Source organism: Aptenodytes patagonicus, chromosome 2, assembly GCF_965638725.1.
Source record: "Aptenodytes patagonicus chromosome 2, bAptPat1.pri.cur, whole genome shotgun sequence".
Classification (NCBI taxonomy): Eukaryota; Metazoa; Chordata; class Aves; order Sphenisciformes; family Spheniscidae; genus Aptenodytes; species Aptenodytes patagonicus.
Window position 1 is genome coordinate 137,279,919 of NC_134950.1, and position 22,513 is coordinate 137,302,431.

Below are 22,513 nucleotides of genomic sequence, written 5' to 3' on the forward strand. Positions count from 1 at the left end.
ATATTATTGCAATCCATCAAACATACTATTTGTGCTGTTACATATTCCCTGTGTCTGTTATGTGGTCAGTCAAGTAGAGCAAAATGTAATTTGTGGATGCACTGAAGAATGATTATGCTTACAGTTATTAACTCTCTCAACTAACCTCTAATGACAACCAGAGGAGTCCTTGCCAAATGAATTTACTTTCTTCTACCATATTTAATGGAATTATTTTCCCAACACAGGTGGCTGCCTGTTTTATTAATCTTTTTCCATGTTGAGCTGGTCACGTGTCACCCATCTTCCATTATTTCTGCCCTCTCAGTATCAATCTCCCTTTATATTCCCCAGGAGAGATGGAACAAGTGACTGACTTGAGTCCTGTCCTGTCCCCCTCTCCTGCCCCCCATTCATGTCCTACACAACTGGCATTTCTTCTTGGCTAGTTTATACATTTTGAAAGCTTGCCTGACATAGTTTAAACATTGCAAAACAAACTCCCTGTGTATATTGCCATGTTAACTTAGCTTTTGGTGGGTGGCTGTGTGTTTTGTGTTGGTTTTTTTTTTTGTCCCCCCCAAGTTAACCAACACCAAAACAAAGTGGTTCCATATAAAAAGGTCCACCTGACAGTGCAGGCTTTCTGATGTGTTTTTCCTTTCCCCTGGAGCAAAAGTTTGTCACGCTTATGGAAAGAGACCTTCCTAGTCCCCTATCTCATCAAAAACACAGTACACTGCAGTGTCCCCTGGTACCTTTCTCCAGGTGCTCACCTCAGTTTGCTGAAACCAGAAGACCAGAAGAATAAAGGCACCTTGTATGTGTCTGGATATCAGGTTCAATTTACTTCAAGGTTCACATTGCATGTTTTGCCCATAAATCTTGAATCTACATCTGTCCAAAATAAAGTGTCAGTATCCAGGCAGCATAACTGACAGGCAATTCAGTTCTACAGTTGGATGTTCAAGACTGGGTCCTGGCGTAGTGTCAGTCACATCGCTTTTTTGTATCATTTTTTGCCTGGAACAGCAGAAAAACCATCCTACATATTTGCAACACATCCAGCTGATACAGGTGCTTAAAATCTGTTGTTAATATTAATTACAATTATAACGTTAAGAACTTATAAGAGCTGTGAGCGAGGAAAACACTGCCCTTCTCTGCAGGTGGGTTCCTTGGTGCGTTCTGCTTTGCCCTGATGCTGTGAAGAGAGCACAGCTCTTGTAGGATTTTTGTTATCGCATCACTGAACCAGATGACACATTTAAATGTTGAAAGCCAAGAGAGATTTTTCCCCTGCCTGTGCTCAGCCCTTAAATGTAAAGGTAATTATTTCTATGAAACATGTAACTCTGAAGTGCCTGATTGTCAGTTCCTAATGAAGAACTACTTCACTACTTGACCTGCACTTGATTGTCTGGAAACTGTTATCCTTTACTTGCTTTCTGGGTGGATAGTAGATGTGCTATTTTCTATATATAACTGGAAGAGTGTTAAACAGTAAGATGTTGCCAAAATCAAGTCTTTGGGACAGAGGAAGCCTCTTTTTTCTTTTTTTTTTTTTTTCTTTTTTGTCATGCCCCTGTGACTCTGAGGCATACAAAGGCTTTTCTGTTTTTTAAAAAAAAGAATTTTTCTTTATTATCCTTGAAGTTAGCTCTGAGATTGTAAATCATTCACTACTGTTAATGCTACAGCAACTTCTTTCTCCCACCACTACTTCCTGCCCTCAGAGACCACAGCTTGTATCTGTCCCTCTGCAAAGCTGACTTTTGGCATTAATAGGCAGAGACATGAGCCTTTCCCAGGGAAGAGCATACTAAATACTATGCAGATTTGGGAGTGCTCTCTAATCCAAGCTAGTGTGCAGGTGTCTAAGGTTTTACCTCCAGTCGCTACTGACAGGTAAGCTACTCAGTTAAAGACCCAGTGTAATTCCTGCATGCAGCCTGGATGTGAGAAAAAGTCTAAATTAGTAGAAAGAGAAGAAGAAATCAGGGTAGCAAAATAATATATTGAGTACTTTGGAGGTATCCTGTACTTACAAACCCATGATCACAGCTGTAGTTCACAAGGATATAAATAGCTAGCAGAGATTTTGAGATTCCCAGTAGCTCCCACTCCTTTAGGTTGTTTAAAAATGTTGACAGCTGAGGTTTTTGTTTCATCCTAGCACACATTAAAAGTACCTGAGGGTGGGCAGCAGGGCTCTAGTTTACATGCAGAACATGTTACATAGAGGCTTTACCTTGCTCTGCAATGTTGCATGTATTATGGTGGCATTGAAGCACTTGCAGCACCTAGAAATGGAAACTTTTACTTTTTAAGGAAACTGCTAAATAAAAGGTGTTCATAGAATCATAGAATCATAGAATCATAGAATCATAGAATCATTGAGGTTGGAAAAGACCTCTAAGATCATCGAGTCCAACCGTCAACCCAACACCACCATGCCCACTAAACCATGTCCCTAAGTGCCTCATCTACTCGTCTTTTAAATACCTCCAGGGATGGGGACTCCACCACTTCCCTGGGCAGCCTGGTCCAATGTTTAACCACTCTTTCAGTAAAGAAATTTTTCCTTATATCCAATCTAAACCTCCCCTGGCGCAACTTGAGGCCATTTCCTCTCGTCCTATCGCTTGTTACTTGGGAGAAGAGACCGACACCCACCTCGCTACAACCTCCTTTCAGGTAGTTGTAGAGAGCGATGAGGTCTCCCCTCAGCCTCCTCTTCTCCAGACTAAACAGTCCCAGTTCCCTAAGCCGCTCCTCATCAGACTTGTTCTCCAGACCCCTCACCAGCCTCGTTGCCCTTCTCTGGACACGCTCCAGCACCTCAACATCCTTCTTGTAGTGAGGGGCCCAAAACTGAACACAGTATTCGAGGTGCGGCCTCACCAGTGCCGAGTACAGGGGCACGATCACTTCCCTACTCCTGCTGGCCACACTATTTCTGGTACAGGCCAGGATGCCATTGGCCTTCTTGGCCGCCTGGGCACACTGCTGGCTCATGTTCAGTCGGCTGTCAACCAACACCCCCAGGTCCTTTTCCTCCAGGCAGCTTTCCAGCCACTCTTCCCCAAGCCTGTAGCACTGCATGGGGTTGTTGTGGCCGAAGTGCAGGACCCGGCAAAGTTCCTTACAGAGTGCTTTCAGTATCCGTTTTGAAGGAATAACTCTGTTGGCATCACAGTCAGTAATAACCTGTGGCATTGTAAGCTCTGTGAGGGAACCAGAAGTGCTTTCATAGGACCTCCAAAAGTCAAGAAACTAGCTGTGCTTCCAAAGTATCTATGGTTACATATAATAAGTGAGAATCCAGTGTGACTTTTAACTGTTGTTTTTAGAGGCTTTTGAGAGGTGGTAAGGAAATGAGTTCATAGAAGAATTAAGGTAACAAACTTGCAAAGTTTTCTCTGTTCAGCAGAAAGAAGAAATATTACAGTTTAATAGTACAAAGCTGGATCCTTTAATTCATTTGTTAATGACATCTTTACTTCCCATTTCCTGTACTCTAAAAAGTTACTCAGTAATGTAAGTAGAAGGCAACATATTTCTTTTTTCCTGAGGCCAAAGAGAAACCATGGAGTATTTCGGAATGGTAGCTGAAACCCAAAAGACAACATCAAAACATAACTACACATTCTTGAGGCTTCTGGAAAGCAATATTCCCAAATGTAAAGTTCATAATTGAAAATAAATGCTCTAGCTCTTATGCCTACAACAAGCAATTTTAGAAGCGTAGATGTGTGAAATGAAAAGAAGAATACTTGCCTTGTTGAGGGAGTGTCTATGGTATAGTTGTTTTTGCTTGCATGGTGTTCCCCAACCTGGCTGTAAAGCAGTCAGTTCTGGGTCGTGCAGAGCTGAGCAGAGGCTGTAAAAACCCACTTGTGAAGCTGTGGAAATCTACTGAGAGGATGACCCACTTCAAGTCCCATTTTTGTTGTGCTGAGACTACTAGCTCTACCCTTTAACGCTAGCTCAGATGAAGTATTACAAGCAGTGATTACATCCGTTACAAGCAGCAGTGTAGACATACGTTGGGCCTGCAGAAAGCTTAAACCCTGGGTTCAGGAAGGAGTGTGAATGGCTCTGCAGCTCCCACTGGGTGATAAATCTTCAGAACTTTGAAAAAGTAGGTAGCAAACTTGGCAACTATTTAACAACAGAGTAAACTAGTAGATATATCAATTGAAAATGCTTTTCTATCATTTTAGGCAAAGTGACAAGTAACAGGGTCATACTAAAGCATTAAGATTGCTGCCAAGTATTAGTAAAGTAGGTAATATAGGGTTGAAATCTCTCGAGGCTGAACATTAAAACCCATTTCTGTCTCTGTTCGGAATGAGATACAGCTGCATTTCCTTGATTGCCTCACATGCACTATGCTAAAAGAGTAAGTCAAAGACTGTATCACTTTAATTGAAGGTTTTGTTTGCTATCCTTTACTATCACTAGCTACAGGACCACAGTTCAGCCCTGTAATCAAAGATTGGTAAACTCGTGTCCAACCGCCTGACACCAAACTCTGAGCTGCCTAAAGCTGTTCCAGGCCACAAGTACCAAGGGACTGTTAAAATATGACCTATTACTGTAACTAATTTAGCTAGAAACTTGTTAATCATCTGAGAGCAGGCAGTGTTTGAAACTTGATGATGATGTGTAGTGCCTTCTAAAACCATCTCTCTTCTTTGCATTGCTTTCTCTTTAGAATTCCTTTCTTCTCTCTATTCAATAGAATTTAAATAATTCAGTGTACTCGGTATTTGGTCAGATCAGGAACATTGTATTTAACATTCTGATGAATATACCTTGCTCCCTTTGCAGAAATAAACTTGTAAAGTAAGTCTAACAACCCAACCTATATAACTAGCAAGTCATTTTTCCCCATGACAGCTAAAAGCGAGCTTGAGGAATGAGGCACATCTCCATCACTTGCTTGTGTTTCTTGTCCTGTCTCTGCAAATGCATAAGCTTCATCCTCTGGATACAAAGGCTTATGAATCACTGTGAATAATGGTATGGCTGAGTAGCACCATCTGTGTAAGGGGCATGTAGGAGTCTGTGGGGAGACACTGCCACAGGAGAGCTCTGCTCTTAACACAACCTGCTTTTGAAGAAGGCCGAACAGGGTTAAGGTTGAACGAAAGGCAAATTGCTAGTGTCTTGCTCTGGGATGTTGATACTTTAAAAACACAAAGGGATGTGTTTCCTCTCATTTTTGAGGGCAAAAGCAGTTAGGAAGTGTTTGCTTTTGGGCTTTTTTTTATTTTCTTCCTTATCACTATTTTAAGCACAGCAGGACATGTTTTCTTTGGTAGAGAGACTGGAAAGGAAAAAAAAAGTGCACTTGAATTTTAAAAGACCTGGAAGAGATTTCTAGAGGCATCACATGCAGCAAAAATACCATTTGCAGCAAATCTGTCTCCTGACTTCTGTGAAACTGAACTTTCTACCTGAGGTTTTCTTCTTCCTCCTAATGTGTTTTTTTTGCTCTGTAATAGTGCTGCAACGTGCCTGCCAGCAGCACTCCGGGTCCTGAGTCCCCTGCCCTTATGGGTCAAGCAATGCACTCCAGGCTTGAACAGCAGAGTGCCCCTGGCAAACTGTTTCTTGCCCTCATACAGAAAAATGCCACATCTCTCAGCAGTCACTCAGGTTCACTCACTGGTCACCTCCGTAGCTCTTCACTTCTTCATTCCCTGCTCACTTCACACTGTGAGCTGACATACCATCAGTCAAACAATTCTTTGCACCATTACGCACTTGTCAGTTTACATCTTTCTTACTCAGTAGCTACAGCAAATGAAAAGCTTAGCTTCTGATTCTTCCTATACAAAATTCCCTCTTTTTGCAGCAAAAGGGTATCATACTTTTCTCTTTCGCCACTGATCACCATGGCTTTATATCCCACATGCATTGATCCCTCTTCTCTTGTGGATGATCGTTCTTCCGGATGTGTCCAGGTAAGTTCCTAATGAATAGGTTTGTCCTATCAAAAGTTTCATGTGGGATGCTATGTTATCACAGAATGTACCATGGAAAAGGGGGAGCACTGGGTTTTCTTATTCTCCTAGTCTCATACAAAGGCACTGGGGATTTATGCATTCCCAGCACTAAGGCTGGAACACAGGAGAGATGGGACCCAACCCTGGCGTCAGATTGTGTAACTCTGTTCAGGAGGCACATTGCCTGGTGCCCGATGGCATGTGTACAGCTTGTCCCCTCATTTCCCACATCCCTTGACATGCTGACCAAACGTGGTCATCTTTTGCCCAGGAATGTTTATATCCTCCCGCCTTCTCTCATCCTCTTCTTAGCTGGCCTGAAGACACGCCTAAATCACAAGGGCTCTCTCATCATGCTCTCATACTAAGGAATGCTTTTGGAGGGGGGGGTGGGCCATGACTTATTTTTGAAAGTGGTTTTCCTTTTCAGTATCCGCCTTTTCTGTCTTTGTGCCAGGCTAGCGGTGAAGGTTTTAAGGAGTTCCCAGAAGGAACTTTTAGGAAATGGCTTATTCTATTTGCAGAAATTCTTAGCATTTATAAAACCTCTATATGCAACCTTGTTGTCATGCCTCTGTCAGTATACTCCCACTGTGTAAAAAGATTGTTTTTCTTTCTCTTTCTCTCTCCCTCCCCCTTCCCCATGGGTTTCCTATTTTAGCCCCTATGCATCTACTTGCACTCTTGTGCTCTTTCCTCATCCTTACGTACTGCTTCCCACTTTATACAGCTACTGAAATGACTGTGGGAGTTTTAACTATTTAAAGAACTGTTCTTAGATTCATATGTCAATTGATCAATAAGTCATCAGTCAGAGATTAGTGCTGGCAACAAATACACTGGTATTGTAAAAAGTAGACTTTCTTTTTGTACATTTATTGGGATTTTAGACTATGGATACCTTACACTGGTGTGATTAAACCTCTCCAGTCCCTGAAGTAGAAGCCCGAGACAAAAATCTTGCATGTTTATACAATGTGTTCAGATTTTCAACATTTTGAGATGCAGCAGCAAAGCAAAATTTATTTCCTTTGAAGGAATCCGTACACTTTATCGAAGATACTGTCTCTTATCAGAGACAGAAAGAACAGTGATATTTTTATACAGGTGTGGGATGTCAGATCTTGGAATTATGGTGTTGGGATTAAGGAGGCATTTTAGTTTCCAATTTGGTTCTGGTAGGGTATTAATAGCAGAAGCCACAAAGTATTAGTCTTGGAGGCTAGCTTTCACTACTATCTGAAATCAGGACTTCTAAGGCCAACATCTGAGATTTCTGGTAACAAAGGAACCTGAAAATCCATACAGTCCCATGATAGCAGAGCGGCTGGGTGACAGTCAGGCTTAGCCTGACCTCAGCCTTGCGTCCTGCCTGAGTGCAAATCAGCACCTGAACAGATTGCCAGTAGCTGAAGGTAGCTCTTGTGGGAAGAACAAAAAGTACTAATTTACATTTGCAGTGGAAAAAAAAGATGTCTTAAACCATGGCATTGTGCAATGGAAACAGACAGCCGGCTTCCAGTTTCTATTCAGTAATGCTTTGATATAAGGTATGCTTCCTTTTTCCCATAACTCACCTACTAGAACTGTAACTGAAAATTCCTTTTTCTTACAGCCACAGTAAAACCAGGCCCAATGCATCTTTTTTTTCCATTTTAAACATGAAGAATGAGATCTGCTTAGGCTGCAGTTGCCACTGCAGAAGTAACAGGCTGCGGTATTTCAGACTCCTGAACAAAGCTGACTATTGTACTCTGTGGATGGACCAAAAAAACCTTCTGTCTTTTTTACCTTTTCTCTCCCCACCCTCCCCTTGGTTTTTTTTTTTTTTTTTGTTTTCTTTTCTTTTTAACCATATGTCTTAATGTATCTATTGCCCATCAGCATTTATACCCCACTACGTATAGGATCGGTGAGTGGGTTCTGGGAAAGTCACTAAATTATCTCTTGGTTTACAGCACTAATTTAATGAGCGCTCCTGCACAAAAAGGTCTAGAAGATTGTATTTCCTCCAGTTTCTGTTTCAGGGACACAGTAACTTCGGCACATAGGGCACCCAACACTCCTTTGAAGTCCTGCAACTCCTCTTTCTGGGCAGCTGAAAATAGCATTAAGCAGTGGTACCTTGAGAGGTTCATTCTCCTGTTGCTTGCCTCGGAGCGATGCCCTTCCTGCCCTGCCCTTGTGATAGGTTTGCTGTTGACTCTCTTTCAACCACAGCATCTGGTTTATAGCTCTTGTGTGGCCCACTCCATGTGCAAACTGTGTCAAAACCAAGCAGAAGTTCTTGTAGCCAGAACAAGGAACAGGAGAGACCTGACCGTCCTCTCTTGGGCTGTGCTGTGCTGGCACGGGCCCTGCAGAAGGGTACTTTAAGTCATTCTTGTACAGAATAAAAGGAAAATCTGACCTGATGTTCACTCAGGGAAGAGCATAGGAAGAATAATAAAGCAGAAAGGGTTGGAAATATTTTCTATTAGTCAGCAAAGGAAGGAACAGATATAGCTCCTCCTCTTTAATGATTCTAGTCAAACTTATATGAACACAGGAACTGGGATTATTTTTTTAAGAAAGTTTTTGTTCAAGACCTTCTGAACAGAAGTTTTTGTACAATTGGCTTAATTCTAATTTCAAGACATTCAATTATGTGAATTGTTGGACTTCACTGTGGACTGGGGTACTGTATTGTACTGCAGCTGTAGCATCTGGTGTTTTTGCTACAAATTAGATAGTAAGACTCACTCAGGATTGTGATGCTCTTGGGCAGACTCCATAAATTTACTCATAAACCACAACTTCACTTTTTTTTCATTTGTGTCACAGCACAGGATCAAAGCTCCATTATTCTTCAACAGTTTCCCCTTTTTCAAATTGCATACTTGCTGATGTTTTATATGTTTAACTGTTTCCTAGGAGGAGATCACTTCCAGTAGTGGAACAGATTCCCTAACCAGCGGAGAGATTCCACGGAGCAGGTCAGAGGGGACTTTGATTGATGTGGATGACCGGACACCTTCAGCCAGCTACAGTAAGTCTCTTCTGATATTTTCTGTACTAAGGGTCTCCACCTGAAGTCTGTATTATTTCTGCAAAACTCTCAATATTGTTAAGAGCTATAGCTACTCCGTAAACCCCTGTACATGTTGGGTTGTTGGTTTTTTTTTTTTAATTTGTGGGGGTTTTATATTGTGTTTTGCACTACTCAGGCCATTGTAGATGTCCCTGGAGTCAGAACACAAGGTGTTGTCACAAGGTCCCCTAGGAGAAACTTACTGGCATATAAGAGAAGTCCTCTGTCCCCTGCCATAGCAAACATGGGTCAAGTAGGTTGGGAGGAAAAGCTGGAATCATTAACCTTACACGAATAAATGCTATTTAGGGTATGTTTGCTGGGGGTTGAGACGGGGAAGAGAAGAGGGAGTTCTTAGCCAAACTACATTAATTTAGCTTTTTAAGAACCAGGAAGGCAAGGTAATTTTGGAGTTAGTCCAGTTTAAAAACTGTAGTGTCAGCAAAGTTGATTTAATCTCATTGCTCTTTTAACCCAAAAGTTAAGAAAATATTCCCCTCCACAAGGTAGGCATTCTCTCAGCTTTTTCTCCAGTAGCAGGTGTGAGTAATGGCGAGCCTGGCACTTGTGTGAGCAGGAATTATTTCCTTGCTGACCTCCTGCACCCCAGTAATCTGTGATGTTACTTCGGCATGAGAAAGCATCCAGCCCAATGACTCAGGCTCTGCCAGAGTGCTCTGCTCAGACTTTTCCTGTAGAAACATGCCCTTTAGGATGGGGAAATAAACAAACAAAACCCCTAACGTTTCTTTTGGGATTAATGAATTTATTTTTAATAGAGAATAATGATCTGACTGCAATAGCACCACAGCACAAGGAAAGCTTTTGGCCTGCGGGCAGAAACAAAAGGACTTTTCAGCTGATGCTTGAGCAGCACAGCCCCGTCTGGTGGCCCTGGCCAAGGCTGGGTGGCCGAGGGGGAAGAGGCTGCCCCTGGGCTCACTCCCCCTGGCAGCTCACCTGGAAGGCTCTTGTCAAGACAATGCTAGAGCTTTGCAGATGGTCAGCTGGGAAGCAGGTAAATTCCACTTTGGGTCTTCCAAATTGGGATTTTTCTGGAACTGTGGAAAAAATTCATGGTTTTGGCTTTTTGTCACAATTCATGACAAATGAAACAAAAAGTACTAAGATTTCAATTTTCTTTTTTTTTCTTTTTGTTGCTGAAGGCACTGTCATTCTTGCAATTGAGCAATAATTAGTAACTTTGGAGATGGAAGGTACTATGGAAAGTGTAATAATGAAGGATATAGATATGCTGAAAGAATAAAAATGCTGAATTTTCCATCTAAAATTAAAATTCTTTACAAGGATGTACAAAAAGGGGATGGTATAAGTTCTGCATATAGAAAAATAATAGCAAACTGAAGTAATAGAAACCCTTAGCACAAAAAGTTGCAGATACTCTATTTGTTGCAAGAAGTGTGAGTCTTAATCAACCTATAAACCAGCTTCTATCAACAGTTATTAATATAAAATATAAGTACATCTTGTTTTCAGAACAAATAGACTTTACTGTTAATAATGAGTATTTTTATTAGAAAGCATATTGAAATATCACTTATACAACCTTATTTGTCTATTTAAATGCAATCTCAGAAAAATTAGTAGCCGCAAAAATATTTCTCTCCAAATTTCAAATTGTGCAAGACCTCATAAATTATACCAATGAATTTTTTTAATGGAAAGCTAGTATAACAAATTCCACACACACTGAGATAAATTGTAAGAAAGAGTGCTGTTATTAAGTAAATGCAGTGCACTAGTATGAAAAGGAATCCTGAATAATACGTTTATCTGTACTGTCTACAGTGTTTGAAAAATGAAACAATAGTTGTTTATTCTTTACAAAGAGTTAGACACAAAGGAAAGAAATCCATGACATTTTGTAAGAGGCCAAAGATTACTGGAATATAAGGGTTTACACCTTGTGGGACCTTAGCATACTAGATGCCAATTAGGAGTCATAGGAGTTGATAACCATCAGCACCTTGCAGAAGATGCTTTACATCCTTCAGCACTAATTTGTTAGCACTCTTTCTCTTAACAGATTCTTAATGCTACTTAGAAATCAATATTGATACTCTTTAAAAACCTTAAGGAGAAAGATATAAATGATCTATATGTATTTTAGGAGAATAAATTTAGTCACCTGTTAGCTTAACAGACTATTAGTTGGAAATGAATGGAATGTCTCAAGTCTCTGTGCTTTAGGAAATGCTTCTGTTTTTTCTTTTAAACAGATGTCAATGAAAGTAAATTGGATTTGGATATTGACTGGCCTGGTGTATTCAAACATGCCCACGCTGTTTCCAAGACTAATCCTTTCTGGAATGAACTGTCAGCCTCCAACCCTTTCGTACATGACATAGCTGCTTCAAATAGAAATAAAAATAATAAATACCTTTCGATCTTAAAAGAAAAACCCTATTTGTTCTCTAAAGTTTCTAGCAACAGGGATTCTTTGGCTTCCTCAGGTGATGAGCTAGATATTGACTGTCTTCTAAGAAAGACTTCAGCAAGAAGATCTGGACGATCCAAGAGTGTCTCTGACTTTCTGGATATTGTTGATAACCAAAGATTTAATCCTCACAAGACAACACCTCAAAAAACTATACCTTCAGATGTGACATGGCTTCAAAATGACCGTGAAGCCTACAAGATGGCTTGGTTGAGTCACCGACAACTCACCCGATCTTGCCTAGATTTAGAAGCCATGAGCCATAGTCCTGGATGGGCACAAACGCAAGCTACAGACATTCATGTAGTTTGTAAACTGAATCATGAAGGAGGTTCAGTACAGCTACCTGACTCGGATATCAACATTCATGTCCCTGTGGGTCATGTATTACCTGGGGAATTCCAAGAAGTTGGTTTAAAGGCTATCCTTAACCCTCCATCGTCATTTAACAATGAGCTGTCTATCACCGTAAGTCCTCTGATAGAACTTACGCTGAGCAACCTCAACACAAGGGAAGCCATTTTCCTAGAGGTGAAAGTTGCGGCTAAAGTGAAGAATGATCCACTCAGCCAAGTTATGAGTGATATTGTGTGTTTTTATAGCCTCGATAAAGAAGGGCCTTTTAAGAAGCTAGAGAATTGCTACACTTATCAAGATACAATACAAGTGAAGCTAAGGGACCTAAGTCACGTGATGTATGCAGTGATTGCCGTACAAGCAAACAAAATCCAGCCTCCAGCAACTAATGTCTGGGACTATGTTCAAAGAACAATCTCAGTTGGAATTTATGGTCCCAAATATATTCATCCAACTTTTACAGCAGTTTTTACAGTTTTTGGTCATAACTACATTCCAGGAAAACTCACAATTTGTGATATTAGAAAGGGGGGGAAAAATATGCCTCCTGTTGTGTTTCAGCTGTGGGGAAAACATACATTTCTGCTTGAAAAGCCACAAGATCTAGACATTTCTTTGGTATCCTGTGATCCAGATTTTGAAGTGAAGATGGAAGACCAAAGCAAAAATATTAAAGAGGAGGAGCTGAAAACTGGTGAAATGGTCCGCCAACAATTCCTGTTTTCCATGCTTGGATGTCGGGAGATGCATTTCTTTGTTTTCCTCGTTCAGATTAAAGTCTTAAAAAGTAGCCAAGTAACGCAGTTCCATGTTACAACTCCTGATCCAGCTCCAAAATTAAGTGGAATTATCAATAGGCCAAAGCGCTTACAAAACCGCAAAGAAATCAAGTCTGCACCTTTGCTTTTAATACCAACAGTTAAATATCCAAAGTTTCAAGATAAAACTTTGAGTGTTAGTACTTATGGAGTGGCTTTGAAAACTGTGTTACGTCAAAATAAGATTGACTATTTGCTAGAATATTTTAAAGGGGACACAATAGCAATTCTTGGTGAAGATAAAGTAAAAGCCATTGGACAAACTAAAATAAAAGAGTGGTATGTAGGAGTTCTCAGAAAAAAGATTGGTCTTGTACATTGCAAAAACGTAAAAGTGATTTCCAAAGAACAAGCTATGGACACTGCTGATAGTGAGCTAACAACCAGGAATCTTGTTGAACAAATTGCATTGCCATTCAAAAAACTGACTTACATCTACTCAGTAGTTCTGTCGACAGTATCAGAGAGTGTTTATGACTGGAGAGCTTTGGCTGAGGTACTAGGATATTCACACATGTCTTTGGATGACTTTAATGAGGCACACGCTGATAAAGAATCAGAGAGAGTTGCGCATGTTGTGAAGAGGATGAAGGAAGACTGCCATGCTAACAAAAAAAAAAGACTATTTCTTTATGAGCTCATTGTTGTAAGTATTGCATGAACTAACTTGGTTATTGGGAATGGATTGCCAAGAAACTACTCGGTAGTAATGTGTGAACAAGAAAACATGGTTTGCACCCTTGTGGGAATCTTTACAAACCTGAACTCATTACTAAAACTTGTAGACACCTATAGATGGAAAATACATCCAGCCTCTCATGAAGAATAATACTTCAATGAATTCATTCTAAACAGTGTTCTGTAAATGTTTCAGGAACCTTGCTCATTTAGTTGGTTGACTGAGTTGATTTTTTTTTTGTTTTTAAATGGCCATGATTGAAATAATTTTGTCTTTTGTCATGGAAGTCATCAAGGTAAATTGCTTCCCTGAGCAATTCACATTCCCATTGTGAAGTATTTAGTAACCTTATAGTGTAGAAACTCCATTATTTATATATTTTGTGTACCCTAAGGTGCATGTCTAAGTTTGCTTCATACTTTTAAAGCGAGGAAATCCCAACACACATGTTGAAGACAAGTTTTTCTATCCACACATGACAACTTTATAGTCAATGTTGTAGTGACCTAAGGACAATATTGCAAGTATTTCAGCACATATTTTCATGGGTCCTCATTTGTAAGCCACTGGACAACTTCTATGTGATTCAATACTGCTACATGTGAATCAAAAGTGGTTTTATTCTAAATGCTTCCAGGTAATAGGTTGCATTGTTAACCATCTTAGTTTACTTACAGATCTGTGCACAAACGAATTTGGAATTAATGATTACTCAATACTGTCCTTGGCTCTGACTGAAAAGTCTACCAGCCTATTTCGGGACAGAAGAGAATTAAATTCCTCATATGAAAATAAAGTATTATAAAAATGGGTGTTTAAAAATTCACATTGTAGCCTTTCATCTAAAACCTTTTGACTATCCTGAATTGCAAACCTTAACAGGGTTTACTTCTCATAACTACTCTATCCCCTTTGAAGTGCTGACAGCAATTTCAGCAGGATTCAGAAAATTTTGGTAGCAGTGGCCACTTACAGTTCTTAAGACTGCATTGAACTGTGTGGAATAAAACTGAGCAAGTATGAAGTACAGTTTAGTCTGCCGTGTCTCTGTACAAAAAGGGGGGGGGGGAGTTAAAGGTGAAAATGATCCAAACTTTTAATTGAATACAGTGAAACAAAGAGTTCGTTACAGAACAGGCAGAAGGTGGGGCATAATTAGATTAACAAGATGTCCCATTTTGTTGAGATGTATATGATTTTGAGCTATGAAGTGCCAATGCAGGTCCCTGTCTTTGTAAAGCTAGACTTAAAGCTAGATATCATCCATGGCACTTTTGGGTAGAACTTACTCGTTATTTCTTTCAATTAATCTCCTATTTTTATGTTTAATAGGGTTCTTGATTATCAGAGCAAAGGCAAACTGAACAACTTTATCTCCACTTTGCCAAAGTATAGGGGGATTTGGTACTGTACACTATAGTCTGCTTCTCACTACTGTGACTTCAGTATTTCCTTCTATAGAGGCACTAGTATGAAAGAGTTTGGGATCTGTGTTGAGTATTTTCTGGTTAGTTACATTAGACAAATATTTTGCCTACCAAGAGTTCTACTGTTTGCAATGAGGATTTTAATGGAAAAATGTTTTACAATTAAGTCACACAAATATCTGATTTCTGCAGAAGTGCTTGATATTTTATTGAAAATCAGTATCTAAAAACCAAGGAAAACTTCTGGATTTTGTTCTTGATCTTTCACTGAAAAAGTGAACATTTTCAGTGGAACATTTTTGCTGAGGAGAAGAAAAAACAACACCTCTTTTTCTCATTAGCTGTTATCCAAACAAATAAAGAAAGGAGAATGCAACATATCTGCATTTCAGGGTTTCACTCCTGAAACCATTTTAATTTGCTTGTTATTAAAAGCTCATTTGGCTCGGGGGAGGGAAGAGTTTTATGCTTGCATTTCTGCTTAATGGTCAGCAAATTATCAGTTCTGTGGAATTATCAGTTCTGTGGGAGGAGTAAATCAAAAGGTGCTGGCTAATGTAATCAATGATTTTCCGGAAAAGCAGTAGACGAGGGACCACCCCTTAGTATAATAGTGCTCTAACTTCATTTTTAAGCTTCATGTCGTACTTTTAAGAAGCTAAATTTGATGTCCCAAATATTTTTGTTGGTGAAGCACATTTTTCCTTCAGGATCTGTAAGCTTGGCAGGATCCATGTGACACTGGAACGCTGAAGCAGCTGAATGCCAGCTTAATTTTTTCTTAAGCTTGTGGGCAGTTTTCCTATGAAACTGTTGGCAACACCTTTTTGTAGGAAAAAACGTTACGTATTTATAAGAACACAAAATAGAGAAAAAGCCTTCCTGTCTGCTTAGAAATGCAGAATAATGCTATAAAAACAAATGATAATGTTCTGTTTGTAATTACTGGTGAAGGAACACTAATGAAAATGATTGTTGCAGGCACTTTTAAAAATAGATTGCCAGGGATTAGTGGCACGTCTTACCCAGGACACCATCATTTTGACTTCAGCTGTCAAGCTTGGCAAATACTGGCGTGAGCTTGCGGAGAAGCTGGCCCGACTCACAAAGCAGCAAATCGAGGCTTACGAAGTACCCCACCAAGGGAAAAATGGCGCCGTAGCTCTGGAGGTAAGGCTCTGGTGAAACGGTGTGTGCACACTTGCTCCTCTGCACAAACACAGCCAGGGACGCTTCTTCTTCCTTGCTTTGTGCACTTCTTTCCTTTTGCAGTTTGGCCTCCTTATTTAATTTGTAAGCCCTTCAATGTGAGGAATTCTCACCAACTTTTGCTTGCAATTATCTAGATATTCCTTTGAGGCCAGTGTTATTGTTCAGTGTTATTGTGCCAGATTAATTTGCTGTGGAGGTCCTGGTCTCTGTCTTGAGCTTCAGCTCTTTACTCCCACCCCAAGGGCCACTTTCAGTCCCTTCGTATTGTCCTGTCCACTTGTTAATCTTAATCGCTCCTCTGCTGTCATTTCAGACACAGTGAGGAAGACCATCCAGTCCTTGCAGGAGCCACTTCAAATCACCCTCAGTACAGCTTTTGCTCTTTCCACTGAAAGGAAGCTTACCTTCACTATTAACACTTTTCTGCACCTGTGTAATATTTGTCATCATTTAGCTTAAGTAGCATGACAAGAGGTTAGAAGCTCTGACACCAGTTCCACTTCTGTCCTATTATATGAACATGGCAAATCCATGTTTTAATTTCATAGTTTGTCAGGTAGGTCATGCTATTTATTTTCCTTTGTAAAGCACTCTGCTTATACAGAAGTATGAGTTCTAAATAAAAGTCAAGTTGTCCTCTCAGATGTATTTTATTGCATACACATCTAAGGAGCAATTTAGGTGCCTAATTATATCTCTAGTGCCATTTGAGGTGCCCAGAGGTACCCACGGCATCCATGCAATGTCAGATATGTCACAAGACTGAGGGTGGGCCCTCGTCCATGCCTCTGAGCTGAGGGCCATCCTGTGCTCCTGGCACACTTTTACTAGGCAGCCAAGTTGCTTCCTGCATTTCTCTACTCTTACTTTAACACTGAAGCATGCAGTAGATCCACTGTTTCCCACAGAGTTGTGTGCCAATGACTTCTAGGTCCCAGACTGGGTTTTACCCTGAACATCCTCTTTTATAAGTGTTGCTGAATGATGCTCAAGCTGACCTTGCTGCCTTGAGCGCCTACATTCAGGCTCGACTCTCCTTCTGCCTGTACTATCATCCCCTGATTATTGCAGGTAGTGCACATGATCTAGCCTAAATCCCTTCTCTCTCACCTCTCAGTACCAAAGGAATCACTATCTCCCATTCACAGGTTCACAACTACTCAAGATAATTTTTTCTTCCTTTTTCTTTCCCTGTAGCTGATTCTTCCAGTTCTCTGCCAAACATATCCTCCTTTCCACAGTCTGAATCCAGCGAACCTTTCATCTCAGTTTTATCTGCCTGGCGATAGCTATCAAGAAATTTCTGCTCTAATTGTGAACCACCCCCTCTTATTCCCTTTGAATGCTCCACCCTCCCTCCACAATCAATATCTGGCCAAAATTCCATACATTTACTTACAAGGTTCTGCACTTTTCTGCAAAATTATCTCTATCACTGCTGTTTGCAAACACTGCCTCCTCCTCTGATCTTGCTTTTCTCTTTGAGCTATTTTGTGGTTTTTTTTTTTTTTTTTTTTTTAGTTGTTCTGGGTACATTACTTGTGCCTGGATGCACCTTCCTCCTTAAATTTTTTTCTCATAAAACTCTCAGCTCTACCAATCCCTAGTCTACAACTCTCTTTCAGTGAAAAATATCATCCTGTTATTGGCTCTGTTTTTCCACTAGCTTATTCTAAAATACTGAAATCAAACAGAATGTGAATGCTTGTCGTTTCCATTATGGTTTTTTTTTTTTTTACAGTTATGCAGTGCCTTGTCTAACTTCCTAGATTTTGTTTTACTTACTAAGCTTTCTGTGTTTTTCTGACAAAATCCCAGCTTTCTACAGAAGGAATTATAGACCTAAACAATGTGCGACTCTACTCGTCTCCATGGTATTCGGAAATGTTTTCTGCTTTGCTAACAGACAGAAGAACTAAAACAACCTTAAAACTCTTTCTCCAGCACCGTACCTATTTATTTTTATATATTAAAAAAATATATAAATATATATTAAAATATATATTTACTTTGTTTTAAATGAGTGTCTATGCCCATGAAGCCCAGCTTCTGCCTCATACACTCTATTCTTTTATTTTCAAGACTTTTAAACATTATTTTTATGATAAACCACCTACAAGATTCTCTGCCTTTCAGTGACAGTGTCTGCTGCCAGAAGATAGTACAGTCAAATTCATCATAAAAAAGCCAATAATAGAGTATGTTCTATTCTTTAAGAGAACATTCAACAAGCGATCAAAGATCAGAATTTTGCTTTTTTTTAATGTTGTTTCTCACGGCTTAGGGTGGGCCCACGGGGAATTTATTGGTTTTGTGTGAGCTTCATAATAGTGCTTGTCCACACAGCTGTGAGTTCAAAGCACACCAGGTTTCTAGCACCAGTATCTCATGTGAACACTCAGCATCCTCACTGTCCTGTGAATCTAACCTTAAATTTCAGTACTTTCTACTGAATTTCAGTGCTTTCTTCTGACCTCTGAATTTCTCAGTGCTCTGGTGAATTGAACCTCTAGATACAGAAAGCAATATTCTGTTTATAAAGTTTTGTGTATGTTGTTCAGCAGGGATGCAAAACGAATGTAGCTAATGCAGTGTAAATTCATACCTGCCTGGAGATGCCCCCAGCATTGTTACAAGTTTAGCATTAGTCTGACTGATTTCAGAATGATTGCTGATCATCACATTTACTTAGCAGGTATAAAGGAACCCTGATTAAAACCATCTTATCCCAGCCTGGAGTTTTCTAATGGAAAAACTTTTTCATTGATAGCAGTTGTTGGTGTGAAAACAGGAAAGATGGGGGAGTAATAAGTTTTGACTAATTATTGAGGATTATCTGAAAACATGAACCAATTCGTTACCCATCAAGGACTGTTCTACCATCAAGAGGATTGATTGGTTGAAAAATGTTTCTGCTTTTAAACTTAATATTTTTCTTAGTGGGAGAAATCTTCTCCCAGATGATCACAGAGGCAACCTGAGGTACATGCAATTGGTGCCTAGATTTTGAAGTGCTTTTCATCAGTAAATTCCAAATCACTTTACGGAGGATGTAGGTATCATTATTACCTACTCAGCAGAGGCAGTGGGAGCAGAGGGAAAACTCACGCACGCAGCTGAGATGAGACTTGCCCAGCATGCTGCAGTGATTTAATATTTTGCCTGAAAATCTGCTTTGATATAATTCAGGAATGTCAAATGCAATTCAGTTCAGCCATTGCATTAAAGTATGTGGATGCGGAGAAGGACCTGCCTTAGAAGCCTGGTTTGCAGTGTTAGTTCAGTGTGGTGAGCGTGTAGATTACTGCTGAGTTAATCATGCATCACTGATGACCAGTTTATAAAGCTTTTGATTCCCCCCCCCCCCCCTTTTTTTTTTTCCTTTCCTTTGTCCCAGGGAAAAAAATCAGTTGTGACAGAGTAGAGGAAAGCAGGGTTTGTATCTTAGGCATATTTCAGCCAATTCTCTGATTGCACAGTGTCAGACTGACCTTCAGCATAAGTCAAAGCATAGCATCTTTTCATACTCACTGTCTTTTCACATACTAGTGAAGACAGAAGGCTGTACCCCAATCCTTCAAATAGCCTGGTCCAGCAGGAATATAAGGAAAGGAAGCAGGAGACAGAGAAAAGGCATAGCCAGCAGTAGAATATCAGGTAATCCCAGCTTCTCTTGTTGGTTACCTTGGTTATCAAGCTAGAAATAGAAATATGGAAACTTTCTGTTCTCAGCATAAATACAACAGTGGCGAGCTGCTTTATTTCATTAAAATGTATTGTAATATCTAGTATTTACAGTACTACATTACAAACTTCTTTTTCAATACAGCCTGTCTAATAAAAGGAAAGAATTAATCACTCTCCTTCTTCCCACCTACCACCAAATTACTTTTCTTTCCTTCTTTTTAACCTTATGGTTATGACTTAAGATAGACTTGCTTAAAGCGAGAAGTAGGCACCATTTATTTTGGGTAAATGACGATACCCTTCCCTCCTATAGACCTAAAATGAGAAACTTCACTGAAAGCATAGGCACTTTTTTATAGCTTAAACTAAAGGCAGAAACCAGACTAATCAGACTGTGAGGCACTCTACTGGGGATATGAGTTTGATGGGTTTTTCCATTTGGGGATGGGGGAGAAAGGCAGCAGAAGTTGAGGGAGATGTTTACAGAAACTACAGTAGGGTCAATCTTGGGTTAAGTCAGGAGTTCTTAGCCCAAATGTGGAGAAAAGCTCAGAACTATGAGCAAAGAAATTCTCCTGCTACTCAGTTCCTCAAGGGATCAAGTCAATAAAGCTTAAATCAAGGAAGTCGAGCTTTATGTTGTGTATCATTTGTAAATTCATAGGATTATATTGAGGAAGTAACCAATTTCCTCCTGAATTATCCTTCAGAACCATGAAAACTGCTTTTCCATTAAAAGGGAAAAAGATGTTAAAAAACCCTTTTAGAATTAAGAGACTTCACGATCACTTCTGTAGATATATAAATGTGCACACATCAGTCCATATGCTTTTATTACTATGCATAACTGTGTTTCTGTTATACCAGCAAATGCTAGTACCTTTTAGGAAAATGATGGGTTTCTTTGTGGCTTTGTGTATCATCCCTGCAATTGCTAACTCAATTGCTGTTTGCAAGACCTTTATTGCCAATGAGAGGTGGGAAACTAGGAAGTCAATAGCCCAAGTTCAATTTGGAGAAGCAGCAGCTGGGAAAACAATCTTTTTGTCTGTAAACTGAGCAAACTTACTCTGGACATCAGCACTTTGAAAGATGTAAGTCCAGCCTGGTATCTGAATCATGCTGTCATGGCTTAATTAACATCACTAGACCAATGACAAATTACACCTGCTAAGGATCTGTTTCATATTTGTTTGGCATAAAATAAACATATTGTAGTTTAAAATAAAGAGCACTGGTAACGTGTCTTTTCTTTGTTTCTTGCAGGACACTTTAAATTGCATGTCCTGATTTAAAAAAATTAATTATAAAAGCTTTTGACTCTCCTGCTTTTGGAGTGTTTGGGGTTTTTTTCTTTCTTTTTTTAAACGGAGATCTTAGAGATAGATTGTCTTCCTGCTGCTGTTACCAGAAAAAATTTTTGTAAAGATAAGAAGCACATTTAAAAGTTCCAGGCTAAGTAGGGGGACAGTGGGATGTTGATTAATGAGACAAAGGGAGGCATTAACCATCAAAAGCACAGTCAAACTCCAAATAGGGAAACTGCTGTTGGGTGTATGCATTGCAAAAATGACCAAGGGGAAAAGTGTTTTCCTTCCACCCCCGTGCTTTGAGTTATACTTTCAGACAGGGATATATTTCGACTTGGTGATAGTCATCTGAATGAAGAATTTGTCTTTCCATTATTTAACCCTTTAAGAATTTAAAAGTTTCATAGAAATGAAGTACATAAGGCTACTGGAGTTTTTATAATAACATACCTTTTATGATAAAGCATTTCAGTGTGGCTAGGGATCAAAAACTTATTTTCTTTTTTCTTTTTCATGACACTTCTGCTACTGGAAAGATTTAGATTTTTTGCTAAATAATTCAATTTCTACAACAAAACTTTTTTTTCCCCTCCTTTATTTGCAGATGATGTGGAAACCTGCATATGACTTTCTCTACACGTGGGGTGCCCATTATGGAGACAGTTACAGGGATGTCTTACAAGACCTGCAATCAGCCTTGGATAAGATGAAAAACCCAGTAACAAAACATTGGCGAGAGTTAACTGGAACGTTGATTCTTGTGAACTGCATGGAGGTGTTACGGGCAAGTGCTTTCTCCAAAATGGAGGAAGAAGAATAGACTACCAAGATACGTTTTTGGGAAAATCTCTTGGGAAACTGTACTGCTGATATTTGTGTTTCAGTGATGCTTGCAGAGCAAGACAGAATGCAGTTTGTTTTACCTGAGTTGATGCTGGGTCTAGCCCCACGGTTCTCAGCTACAGATTGCCAGAGCTTGCTAATGGCTACTGAGTAAATAAGAAAAGAGTGGGAGATTAAACTAGTGAGGTCAACAAAAATGACTTGAATTGTATAATGTAGTTTCCAAAAGGAGCAATTTCTGATTGCACTGACTTTTAGGTGGAGATCAGTTTTAAAAACAGAACTATGCATGGATGAGCTCGGCCTGTGGGGCCTAGATTTACATAGTTTTCAGTGAGGTATTAAAATCTAAATACATAATCTAAATACATAAATACATAATTTTAATTGATGCCAAAACCCTCGACTCCAAGTCAATGGGTGCAGGGTAGCCTAGAAAAAAACTTTTGGATTCTTTTGTCCTCAACTGGGACAAAATTCATCTCCCCTTCTCACAAAATAGGAATTCAACAGCTCTTTGCACCTGGAAAAAACAGTTGTGTGCTGCTCAGTCATTCCAAAACAGCTTCTGGTGTCTTTTTTGGAGACTGGAAGAGAGACATGCAATTTAATTGTCAAAGGTGATTGATTTTGATTGGTTCATTGATGCATTGATG

General features: G+C 39.7%; 1 protein-coding gene across 1 annotated transcript in view; it reads left to right on the forward strand.

The window, feature by feature from the left end:
- The window catches only part of MACC1 (MET transcriptional regulator MACC1), a 33,544-nt gene extending 11,710 nt beyond the window's left edge, over nt 1-21,834 (forward strand). Inside the window, exons 2-5 of the mRNA XM_076332329.1 lie at nt 8,910-9,024; nt 11,307-13,345; nt 15,787-15,975; nt 21,619-21,834. Coding sequence (XP_076188444.1) covers nt 8,910-9,024; nt 11,307-13,345; nt 15,787-15,975; nt 21,619-21,834 — 2,559 coding nt within the window. The remainder of the gene's footprint in view (nt 1-8,909; nt 9,025-11,306; nt 13,346-15,786; nt 15,976-21,618) is intronic.
- The last annotated feature ends 679 nt before the right edge of the window (nt 21,835-22,513 follow it).